Source organism: Pseudopipra pipra, chromosome 6, assembly GCF_036250125.1.
Source record: "Pseudopipra pipra isolate bDixPip1 chromosome 6, bDixPip1.hap1, whole genome shotgun sequence".
NCBI classification, from domain to species: Eukaryota; Metazoa; Chordata; class Aves; order Passeriformes; family Pipridae; genus Pseudopipra; species Pseudopipra pipra.
In genome coordinates this window covers 38,335,158-38,348,413 of record NC_087554.1, presented here as the reverse complement: position 1 = coordinate 38,348,413, position 13,256 = coordinate 38,335,158, and the positions used below count along the sequence as shown (strand labels likewise).

General features: G+C 36.9%; 1 protein-coding gene across 8 annotated transcripts in view; it reads right to left on the bottom strand.

Annotated features, from left to right (window-relative positions):
* NPAS3 (neuronal PAS domain protein 3) overlaps positions 1 to 13,256 on the bottom strand; it is a 609,815-nt gene that overhangs the window by 513,000 nt on the left and 83,559 nt on the right. For 5 of the 8 annotated variants that reach the window (XM_064658572.1, XM_064658576.1, XM_064658573.1 and 2 more), the window contains exon 2: positions 10,941 to 11,030. The exons of the other annotated variants lie outside the window; for them this stretch is intronic. In XM_064658572.1, the coding sequence (XP_064514642.1) occupies positions 10,941 to 11,030 (90 nt within the window). The remainder of the gene's footprint in view (positions 1 to 10,940; positions 11,031 to 13,256) is intronic. 8 annotated transcript variants of the gene reach the window in all.

Below are 13,256 nucleotides of genomic sequence, written 5' to 3'. Positions count from 1 at the left end.
TGTCCTTTTTAATATAACATTCAGCTCAAAATGTAGAGCATGGCAGCATTCTTGAGACAAAGAAAATACTGCTAGACAAAGCAATGGTACATGCTATGCCAAAGCAACTTCTGATCAATACATTGATCACTACTGGTCACCAACTACACAGGTAACAGACTGCCTAGTGCACAGCCGAGTGCAGAGAGTATCTGCAACCTTGTGATGCTTCCAGACAGCCCTAGGACTACCACGCTGCCAAACTCATGGCACCTTGCAGTGTGACTGGTTACACAAACTGTTTTACAGCTTGAAAATCTTTGCAATGCCTGCCTATGCCTGGACCATCTATTTGTTCATCACTGAGAATTGCCAGCAGAGAGTACTCTCAGAAATGGCTGATTTTCCACAGGGGGAAGGGGAACTGCACAACAGCCCCTGTTCTCCCAGTCACATGAAGCAGGATGTAGAGTAGCTTACATGAAAGGATATGCAGAAGAAGAGGACAGTGCTAACATTCCCTGTCCTAGCACTGAAATGACCTTAGAGGTAACAAAGGTAATAATAATAATTAGTGGAGTCCACTGCAGTCACAAGGCTTGTGGAGCTACTGCCCCAGGCACATAAATTAGTCACTGGAATTTAGCAAGAGGGTGGAAAACTATACAGGACACTTCTAGGCAAGGAAACAATTGATAAGTGCATAGAAATTCAGCAGCCCAAGACCTGCAAAAAAGATATGTACAGGCTGCAAGTCAGCTGTGGAGGAAACACACTGCAGTGTCACAGCTAGCTACGGACAGCTACATGAAATTAATTCATTCAACTGCTGTTCCATTCCCCACAGTCCATTTAACTGACTTTCGTGTGGAGGTAGGGGAATTTCACCTTTTATATAGATGCAGCTGGAAAGACTTTACACACAAATTATTCCCAGTACACAACACATACTCTAAGTAGTGCAGCCTGATTAAATGGTACATGATACAGCATCTTAAACTACTCTGCATCACAGACTGCAATCTCAGAGATGGCACAGACCCAACACCACTTATGAAACTGTAAGACAAAGTTCAGTGCATCTATAACAGGCAAAGGCATCTACTTTCATGAATCTTTTGTTACTCAATGAGCAGAAAACTTTGAAGTGTGACAGACTGTGTCTTTCCTTCTTATTGGCCAAATTTTTTGTTTGGTATCCATGAGAAATTTACTCCCTATTTATCCGAAATTAAGGGAAAACCTTAATTATACACTTTTTAGTTCATATGGTACTGCAATTTTGTTGTTCTTTGTTGTTTGGGGACTTTTTTTTGTGGGTCTTTTTGGGCTTTTGGGGGGAATGTTTTGGAACAACAACACAGGATCACTTCATGCCTAAAACTATTAAAATTTGTCACCTTCTTATTGCACTCATGTAGAAGTATGTTTTACACTTTCATTCTTTTTCCCTAAAGTTATTGAATACCTTTCCCTAAAGTTATTGAATTTTCTTTCTTTTCAAAAGTGTGTGTTCTATGTATGTGCAGATATGCACATGTGAACACGAACATGGAAATTTTAAGACCATAAACACCTGACAAATTGTTGTACAACAAAAGCAACAAAAATTTTACACAATGCAATGCAAGTCTTGTTTTCTGTATACCAGTTTGAGGTGATGCAGACTTTGCTAAATATTTGCATGTTTTAACTGGAGCGCTATTTGTGTTACAGGGAAAGAAAATCAGTATGAATACTTTAAACTGACTACAGGTATCACTATCATAAAGGAATTTTAGCAAAAAGTCAATTGTTTCATCATAATTAAATTCAAAGTTTAGTGATATTGCTGCATTTGGATGTGAAATGAGAGTTGTGGAGCTTTTGCATCATGAAGCCCTATGGCTAGGTAGAAGAATCCATAGATTGCTAAATAACATAAGCCTTAAACTTAAGCAAGATATAGCACTGCACAGGGCTGCTGAGTAGCCAAATAAAGAAAAAATATCTTTAGAGCACAATTTTGAGGTTTGCTTAAAGAAATCCTTTTGGGAGGTGGAGAAAAAATGAGGAACAAAATGTTATCAGAAAGGTTCATTTCTAGTTAACTGTAAACTTATATTCAATAAATCCTTATGCTTGATGCTTCATCATTTAATCTTCTAGTCATCTGAAAAGGACATTTAGTTCTAAATAAAAGCATCACTTTGAAAAGAATTTAAAAATAATTCATTAGGGAAGAAAACTAATATGAATTACTTCAGAGTTTCCAAAACCCATCACTTTGCCCTTCTTTTTGGATAAAAACACTCACTAAATTTGCTAACTTTTTTCAAAATATAGCTTTGTTTCCAGAAACAGTTTTTAAAAAATAAATAAATAAAGGGAATTCACTAGTAGCCATCACTAAAAACATATATTTTCAAGGGAGAATTGTCTTCGTATTTCAACAACATCGCTATGCAAAACAAGCTTTGCGTTGCTTTAAAGAAAGGCTGCAGCCATCTCGCACTGCTGCAAGTAAAGAGCGTGCTCATGACTCACTGCCCCTGCTTGGTTGCAACTCATCAGTGCCGGCAGCCCTAATCTGCTCCCAGACATTATGACCAGCAGCTCTGATATATGGATTAGATCTACCCCAAGTACTCCGTGCAGGGAAAGAACTCCTTGAGCCCTTTATTCCCTACAGAGTACCTGTGCAGGAGAATAAATCAGTGATATGAAAGAAAACATAAAATCCTTCCCAGTAAAATTTGCAGATGACACAAAAGATAATAAAATGGTAAATACCGGGGAGTTGTCAGCTCCACAGATTGCATGGCAGCCTGGGCTCACCTGAATAAGATGTGTTTTAACACAGCTGAGCACAAAGCTGTCTATCTCATAACTAAAAGCACAGATTCCAAACAAAGACAATCTAATAATCTAGGAAGAGGCATATGGATGGTGGTGGATAACCAAATTAATATTAGCCTACAGTGCAATACCCTGGTTAGAGCAGTGAAAAAGATCCTTTGATGTACAAGGAAGTAAACACCGAGTAGCAATAGGAAAGGGTTATATAAATCACTACCAATGTTGAGACAGTGAATCTTTCTGTTTCAAACAGCATGTAACAACATGGTTCTAGTTTATATCTGTGATCCCCCAGCATTCCCACAGGAGCAACTAGTGGACTATATTAGTATTCAAACTAGGAAGACTTAAACAGCTACAAGAAGCATTCAAATTTTTGAAAACTTGACCTGCTAAGAACAAGAAACCCATGTCAAAAAGAAGGGTAAATGATTACTAGTTTACCATCTACAAATATTTAAATTGGAGGGTGAGGGGAAATGAGAAGTATCATGAATATTAAAGGTGGGCTTTTCAGCTTCTTAATGCTGGTTTTCACATTTTTCTGCTATATAAAAGTTAGAAAAATTCAGGCTGAAAATAAGGTAACTGTTTTAACTAATAGTAAGTACAGTTCTTCTAAAGAGAGGCAGGATTTTCTTTCACCTGAAGTTCTTATAATCAGCAATTGCTTTCTAAAAAGAACCAGAAGACACAGGACTGTGTTAGTATCTTACATTGATCTTTTAAAGCAAAAGATGACAATGAGTGTAAACTCTATCTTTCAAAAGCATACTTAAAATGTTCCAGGATAGCTTTATTACTGCAACTCATGTTACTTATGTGAGCTTTATAGCAGGTATCTAGCTAGCCCCTTATACTTGGGGGATAATTATTTCTCCTTTCCCCAAGTTGTGGAATGATCATTTCAACTGTTAGTAAGCCAAATGAACTGCCCACTGTTTTCCCAAGTAGTATTTTTTATATACTTGGTATTAATGCTTCTGTATTTGTGCAAAGCAGCAAGTTACTGGAGAAGCATGGGAAAAATGAAACCTTGTTGAATACAGAGAATAGCTCAGTCACAAATAATCTGAATTGATCTTTCCACTTCTGAAACCAGTAATATCACTTGTGAAAAAAAAAAAACAACAAAAGCGCACCACAAAAAAAAGACTTCATGAAACAAACAACACAAAAAGAACCCTCCACATCTAAAATGAGAAAGAAACACAAAAGAAATTTCAGTAGAATATAAAAAAAATCTTGTCTTAACAGGGAGTTAGCAAACTGTGACTAATATCCTATTGAAAGGGTGTGGTTAAGGGACCTGAAGACCCAGACAGTTTAACAAAGATAAAGGCCTAATTGGTCAGTTGACCAATACCAAATTCACTTAGGGATTTGACTCAGAATATGTATTACAATTAGATACTGCAAAGCTTAAGTAACTTTTCAAAATTTTTACCAACTATAGACTGAACAGTATTTTGTAAACATAAATATGGCTCTTTACTATTCAGTGGAAGAAAATTTTCAGGTGACATATACGAATCACAACTATTGTCTATTCAAGCTACATTCCATTAATCTCAAAGCAAAATTTTAAAGCCAGTGCAACATCTAACTGCATCATAATCAAAATATGACAAAATTTCTGCTGCTAAAAAGTGATATTCTTTGAGTGCTGTTCTCTCAAATGCTTCAATCAGCCAAGGATTAGATGTTCAACTTAATGCTAGCCAGTGATCGTTAATCATTTTAAAGTGGCACAGCTAATCTCATTTCTCACCTAGAGAAAGCCCACTCGTCATACGCGTAATGGAGACGCTGGCTCACTTTTGAATGTGTTTTAAGTTTGGTTAATGACTCCTTTTTCTTCCTCCTGCAGGAGACCTCTCAAACACCTCAGCACAGAGAACCCACAGATATGCTCAATGCTACACAAAGGTAAGAGCAAACATAGACAGTGTTAACAGCGATAAAGTTTTGACAGGCAACCTCATACTGAGGCTGTAAGAATCAGTTGACTTATGTTAAAAGGTCCATTGCATGAGTATAGCAGTGGTTTCTCTGCCATTTGCTGATAGAGAATGAATTATTAGCTTTCAATATTTTCTAGGAGGTAAAATTCATGAAGAGGAGATGTGTAGAATCATCTTCAAATACACCTCTTAAATTCACATTGTGAGAAGTAAAATCAAGCTGTAAAGTGAGGGAACTACTGCAATAGGAGATCAACTGTGCAAGAAGATGCAGCCTCTCCTTACTGTTTTACTAGAGTAGAGCGAACTAAACAGCAGCTTCTTCAGTATGTTCTCTCTTAGGTTAAACTCTAAACATGGGATGCTGAAGTCATTGTTGGAAAAAATACTCGTGTACCTTACAGCATTAGCCTGAACAACAGCCCTATTGTCCTAAATGTTATATTGCTTTTCCTGAAGCCAAAATAATTATTTGAGATTAGTGTATCTTTTCCTCAGTTTTATGGTATCAGATGAGTCAGAATGCACAAACAAAAAGTCTGAAGTCTTACATCTCTCTAAGGTAATGTATGTGCAGCATCACAACTAAGAAACAAGATGGAGAAAAATAATGACTTCTCAGCCATCATCAACTTCTCTGTGCTGCTTAAGTGACTATACTGACCTGAATCAGCAGGCCCAGCTGCCAAGGGGCCAGTTGGGAGTTTTAACCCACTTTCACAAGGGGGTGACTCTCCATTTGGAACCACTAGCTCCTCTTCTGCAGGTTTTTTACTGCTTTGACAACGTTAAGGTGGTGATGGACACTGCAGATCACTTCAAGGAACCATCTTCCCATATTATTTATCTGGTTGAATTCCCTTACTAGAAAGCCCAGGAGAGCTATTTGGTACATTAAAAGTTTATATTCTCATGAGTTTTTTGGGCTGGAAGTCAGCTTAAAGAAGACAGAAGTTCTCTATCAACCTGCACCTCAGGAAGTCTTCCATCATCCCCATATCACCATTGGCCAATCAGAGCTCAAATCAGTCCAGCAGTTTAATTACCTAGGTAGCCTCATCACCTCGGACAGTAAGATTGACGGAGAGATAGACAACAGATTAGCAAAGGAAAACAGTGCCTTCGGAAAACTCCACAAAAGAGTATGGCGTAATAAACACTGGAAGAAAAGTACCAAGATCAGTGTTTACAAAGCCATTGTGCTGTCTACTCTCTTATATGGTTCCGAATCATGGGTCATCTACCTCCACCACCTGCGTCTCCTAGAACGCTTCCATCAACGCTGTCTCTGTACAATCCTAAACATCCACTGTTCAGATTATGTGACCAATACATCTGTTCTAGAACAAGCAGCAGTCACAAGTATTGAGGCCATGTTGCTGAGAACACAGCTGCATTGGGCAGGACACGTCTCCAGGATGGAGGACCACCGCCTCCCTAAGATCTTGCTTTATGGTGAACTTGCCACTGGCTGCTGCAAGAGAGGAGCCCTGAAGAGAAGATACAAGGACTCCCTGAAACAACATCTCAGCCTTGGCCATATTGATCAACATAACTGGTCTACTCTGGCCTCCAATCGGGAGGCCTGGAGACACACCATCCATAACGCTGCTGTTTCCTTTGAGAACGCACACAGGATCACTTTCGAGGAGAAAAGACAATGCAGAAAGAACTGTGCCTTGCAGAATATACCTCCTAAGGAGTCCTTCTGTTGTGCCTTTTGCAATCAGACATGTCTATCTCGCACTGGCTCTATTAGCCACTAGCGTGCTTGTGACAAATGTGGATAGAGCCTTTCCCAAATCTTCATTCACGAAGCCTAGCCATGATTCTCATTTATATTGTCTAATAGGGCCATTAGATGTCTCGTGTATACAAACCAATTCTGGCCTTGTTATATCCATTTTATAAATAAACAAATTTAAATTTAAGACTTAGAGGCTGAATCAAATGGTTTAGCTTTGTGGCTCCTTTTCCTAGTTGTACAAATATTTATGAGTATGGTTCAACATAGAATCTGAGAGGAGCTTACTCTGGTCTGTCAAGTTTGGATGCTTAGAGCATTTACAGGCTTAGGATGACAGTGCGTATATGACCAAGCTACACCTTCCAGGAAAAATTTCTCCACTTCTTAGACTGAAATCAATGAGCCTTCTGTTCCATGCTCATTTCACTAACTTGCCAAGAAAAGAAAAGGGCTAATAAGATCATAGTGGTAATTTTGTGATTTAAATGAGCTAGATGTTTTCCTTACATATTTATTCCATGCTCTTGATTTCAGAAGAAATAGCTTCCTGTAGAACTCTTCCCTATTCTCCTGAAGAAAGACATGACCTTTAATTCTCCTTAATATGGAGAGGAAGAAGCAAGGAAGAGATGATTCTTCCACCCTTGTTTAAGAGATAGCACACAACAGCCACCAAACCAAGAATTTCCCTTCAAGACCCAGGTGATACCGTGAAAGGTCACTTTACTAAGTTACTTCCAGGCTGAGAACAAAAAAAGCCCTGAGATATCCTCTGCCTGTATATAATAAAGACTCCCTGTAGACAAGCAAAAACCCCCTTTTCTTCACATGCCATTGTTCCTTGTAATTTAGCAACAAATAAAACCAGAGCATGGGCATGGAGCTGCGCTCCTCTTCAACTGTTTCTGGAGATCATCTACCCATGCTTTGTTCACTGTTTGACACTCCGTAAAAGCGAACAAGAGTGTAAACCATAGGCGTTTGAGCAAGCAGAAAAAAGGATTTTCAACCTGAGCAAGAGGGAAAAACCTTGGCAGTTTGGTTATAGTGAAGTAGTAAGAACTGAACAGGAAATACTTCTTTTTGTTGTCAATTTTTTTCGACATCAAAAAAGAAGAGCCTGGACATGCCTTGATACAGCTATGGGTACTGGAAAAGAAAAGGAGAAATATTCAGGAGTTGATGGACATCTGTATTCCAGGCCTCTGGTTTTACCTCCATAGTTCAAGACATGCCATTTACTTCAAAAAACACAATGGTAAAATCTTTTAAGAATGCTTGGTATATCAGTCCCTACCACCAGTGAACAGAGAAACTATCTGCAATTATTTAGAGCTTTTTAAAAAGCATGTTTACATATGTAGTGACCTAAAAAACCTGTAGATCCTTGATGAGGTGAGGAACAACAGAGGGGGGAGGAATCTGCTCTTTTGCCAACAACTTTTGAAACTGTATATTCTGCTCCATTCCAAGCGAGGTATCTAGCAGCAGCTATGAGGCTCAATTGCAAAAGGATCATAAAGGATCATAAAGACTCTAGTGAAATCTGTATTGGAATCTTTATTATATTGCTAATTTTATATGTATCACCTAGCATAAAAATTAGTCTAGTTCCTCAGAAACTTGTGTAAAAGTATTTTGCATTTTTTTTTAATAGTACTATAACATATTTACTAATCTATACCTTTAGGAACTCTTACAATCTTATTTCGGTGTTTACTAGCACTAAGTCTTGCCTAAAAATGTTATTTCCCCAAATGTTTTCTGAAAAGTATTTTTGGAATAGAAGATGATGGTATGATCCTTTCTAATTTTTACAGAAAGGATCAGAGTATCTCCATTTCAACGGCTAAGTAGCTTTACCCAAAATACCTTTACTAGGTACATGCTTAAGCATAAATCCAGAGTAGGTTCTCTGCATAATACTTTTTTTAATTTTAAAAAGAGTTAGAGAAAAAACAGTCTAGCTCCAAAATTCATGATTCTCTGTCTTGTCCTGTTCTGTATGGCCAGTCCTTAAAATTCTTTTAGCTCTCAGAATAAGTAGTTTGCTGCTTTGTGTCCAGCCAAGAAAACGGAGAGTCACACAGCCCTTTCTCTTGACACCTGGTGGCCTTTGTACATCCGTTCTCCCTTTCCCAAACTAATCAGTGGAGAGACTGAGCCTGCATGTGAGATGCATATAAACATCTAGTACCAAATGTTCACATGTCTTGTAGCATTAGAGTAAAAGCTTTAAAGATGTCATGAAAATAGCTTGATTTTTTTGGTCTTGACTAGTGAGAATTTTTCAGTAACTTCTTGTTACATCTTTGGAAATAAATTACTATGGCAAAAAAGTACCAAAAGCATCTACTGAGAAGAAGGCAGAAAGAGAGCTTGAGTAGCACGGAAGAAGTACCAAGAGAAAATTTCACAAATCAAAAAGCAGTCTATATCTTCTGCAGCAAGACTTTTCGGAAAGCAGTTAGCTTCCAAAATAATCCATGCTTTTTGGAAGCAAGGTGAACGGGGCTATACTACTTCATAATTCACATTTCAGGAATGACAAAACATATGTCAAAATCAACACTGTTGCATCACCAGTCTGATTTTTGGATTTTGCTTTTCCTTTCTTTTTTTTTAAAAAAAGCTATTTAGCCAATATTTATTTGCAGTTGTACACCTACTTGTAAAGGAACATCCACTATTTCATTTTGTGGGCAGCAAAGCTAGCTGTTTTTAATGATACTGACTATAAATTCTACCTAACTAAAAAAAAAATAAAAATTAAGAGAATCAACTATGTCGTAGTGTTCAGAGTGAAGCCATCACTGTATTTACACTTAGGACAAACTGTGCCAAGTTTTCTTATTTCCACAAAGTTTCAAAATCTTGAAGTTGTTCTAAAAACTGATATAAATACTGCACAACAAATCTGTTTCATATTCTGTTTAAACAAATGAATACATTTTTATGCTTACTGAACTGAAGTTACAAGAGAAGTAAAACCACTGAAATGAAGTTCTGTGGTGAGATTTAAAATCATACTAGATGCAGATTGCTTCAGTTATCCTGAACATTGCCATTATTTAGAGAAATAGAAGGGAAAAACCACCAAAAATTCAAAAAGTCCAGGAAGTATTTATAAGTCGATGTAAATCAGGAATAAATCACATCTCACACCAAAAGTAGCCATTCACAAAAAAAGCCAAGAGGTCAGATTTTCATTTTGGCTCACCAAGTTACACTGATGCTGCAATTATTTTGATAAATCTAGATTTCTCTTTTCCTCTCACTTCTGTAAACCAAAACGATAGTCTTCATTTAAGCGAAGTAACAGCTTTTACTGATGTGGTTGTACCTATTACTAAAAGAAAAGATTCAGGAAACAAGCAGCAGGTTATAGAATAAAAAGGAGGGATGAGAGAATATGATTTAAAAATTTTAATGAGTATGACTGTCTTGCCAAAGAAATATTTTGGTGCAATGCAAAATACAACTGATTTTTAGAAGTTAAGGGGTTATTGAAAAATGAAATGTTATACAGAGAATGATAATGGTAACACTAGTATACAAAACATGAATGTAGCTGGAGCATGAAAAGGAAACACTAAGTGACTGAATGCAGTTTCAAAATCCAGTGAGAAAACAGAGAATTCATAATGCATTTGCAACATATTAATACAAAATAATCTACAATATACCTGTGAAATATATACTTTTCAATTCTATGTAGAAATAATTATTAAATCCTTATTACAGCAAAATAGAAATATCACTGCTTGCAAAACTAACAGAAGTCAAGCACTTTGCATTTGCCTGCCCACAGCAATAGCATTTTTGTCAGAAGCACCAGTAACGATCTTGAGTTACACACAAAAGCGGGCTCTGTTATGGCAATGGACAAAGGCAAATGACTGCAAAGAAAGAGGACTCAACTTCAATTTAACTGTCCTGTAAGGTACATACTAATTAGCTGCAAAGCTATGAAATCCTAGCTAGCATGTTAAGTCTGCTACATGACAGTATAATTTGACTTCTTAAAGGATTATGCAAATTACAACTCATCATTCCATTACATGACTGAAAAAAAGTGACAGCTAATTTATACATAACACACCTTTCAAATCCCTAAGATGTGAAGCACCTGTGCAATACATTTTGCCTAGATTTTCTAGCATGTACACTCTTGTTTATTGCACTGTACAGAAGCATACCTAAGAGATTTAGTAAATCTTAGTTTTTATTTGCTTTTTAGGTTTTAGAGCACAATCCCAAAGAATTAAACAACATAATTCCGTCCCTGGTTAGAGGTTTTGCACACAAGTAGAAGTGTACGGTTTCAACACACGTGTAATTTCTGAATAGCAGGAGAGCACGAGCACTAAATGCACGAGCTAGAGGCAAGACTCACACAGATATCAACATACTTCTGGTAGGTAGATTCACAGTAGATTCCGTCATATCGGTAGATTTTCCTACATTCTGATTGGTTGGGCAGAGGATGCTGGACAGTTATTCTGTAGAGGCATCAAAAACAGATAGACATGACTAGAGGATCTCTACAGGTAACTGTAATGCAGGACAAATCAGTATGTTGAAATGAATTTTTTTTAAATTTTGTTTTTAAATTAAACACCTTTCTGATCTCTTTAAATCAACTGCCTTGTGCACATAACACCCGCAATTTCCAATTTTCAAAATTTGCACTGAGAGTAAACTAAACTTCAGTTCTCCACAAGAATAGTATTTTTTCCGCCATCAAATAAAAGTGGAAGAGGTATGGAATTTTATAAATCAAATTGATACTTCACGTAGTTTGTATCTATACAATCATGCTTATAAAATTGATTATTTATTGTTTACTGTTCCAATCCTTTCTCAGGCAGAACATCCATTTATGTCAGCTGGGAGTTTGTCCAGACAAAGACCAAATAACCCTCCAATTTAAAATGTCAACAGCAATTCTCACATTTGCACAGAATGAGGATGTTGTGGTATTATGAGAACTGTGATTGAAGGTGCTCAGCACCATCTGAATAATGCCATATGTTCTCGGATTGACTGAAAGAAAATGAAAGTGATTGGCAGCAATCAGGAGGTGTGCAGCATCTTGTAAAATCAGGCCCTAAAAGATTTGTCAATCATTCTATTATTCATCCCTCCTCAGCTCCCTGTTAGCAGAAAATATAATTTGGCTATAAAAATTCAATGTTGTTTTTAAAATATACTTGAGAATTGCACACAAAACAGTACCCACCAATTTTTATTTTTTTTTTTTACCTCCCTCTTCTCTGGAATAAAAACACATTTTAGATGCTTTTGTATCTTAAACAAATTAATAACTTTTCCCCTTGTAATATAATGGTAGTTCACTGAAGTAAGGGTAAATTATTTGAGAAATTTTACACATTTTTCAAATTTAGAATTTTAGGCTGTGATTTTGTTTAAAAATAAATACTCTTGTCAATAGAGAATTATGTTTTGTTGCCATTTTTTTACAATATTAACATCTACATAGCTCTAAGCTAATCTTGTTTTTTTTAAAATCATGTATTTGTTTCAACAGTAATTTGGGACTGCAGGTTTGAGAAGAAAATTAGTGTCATTATAGAGCAACAAGCTTTATGAGAAAATGGAAAGTTATCTACTGTGGAAACTGAGGACCTTCCTTTATAAGACTGCACCTACACAGTGTGTCAAGTGCCCCATGGGACCCAACATACAAAAGGAGGAGACAGCTCTGTGAGGAAGGCCAGACCAAACACCTCCAAACCCTGGGATATTCCTACATTCACTAATTAAGATATTATCAGAGACATTTATTCATTGTGATATCCAGGGCCTTTAAGTTAGATGTCTAACCACCATATATAGTGTACCAGGAAAGCTAAGTATCTTAAAATGGGATTTGCAACACAAGCTGGGAGTCATGCAAGCTAGTAGAAGAGATGAGGGAGAGTATCTTCTACGTGGTGTGTGCCTGAGAGACACAAACCCTTCACATTGGGTCACCCAGGAATGCCTACATCAAAAAGAATTCAAGCCCCAAAATCTTTAGTGCACCATCACACTGACTGACCCATGCTCCAGCTTCAATTTCCTCTGACCTTTTTTGTTGTTTTTTTTTGTTTTGGTTTGGTTTTGTTGGGTTTTTTTTGTGAAAAAAAGACTAGAAGATAAGCCTGTTTCTACACGGCTTCAGCAAAGACATGGGAGAACTAGGTCCTCAGGACAACTATGCCTCTGAGCCAGAGGATATTCAAACATACATCTGCCACAGCTCCAGAGGTTACCACAGAGTCCTTGATAACAACTATTCTAAAGCAAGGGACATGTTAGGTCCTCCTGCTAAAAAAAAAACACTTTGAAGGAAAAAAAAAACAAAACTAAAAAATCAGGATTTATTGGATGAAAGAAAGGGAGACAGTGAGAGCATGTTGTATTAAGATTTATTACTGATTATTGCTATTACTTGAGTAGTTAAACAAGTGCAATAGAATAGGGCTCACTCCAAAAAACCTTTATTCTGAAGTAGTTGTGGTATTCTTCTGGGAAGTGAAAGATGTGAGTTTGAACATCCTTATGATGAAATAGGTCATAAATAAGTATTCACTTATTCACTGTACCAAGATAATGTAGAATACTTGTTAGTCAGCTTTTGTTTGATTGGTTTATTTTTTGCTGGTTTTTTAGATGACAGAAAAACTGAAACACAGGAAGTTCCATCTGAACGTCAGGAAACA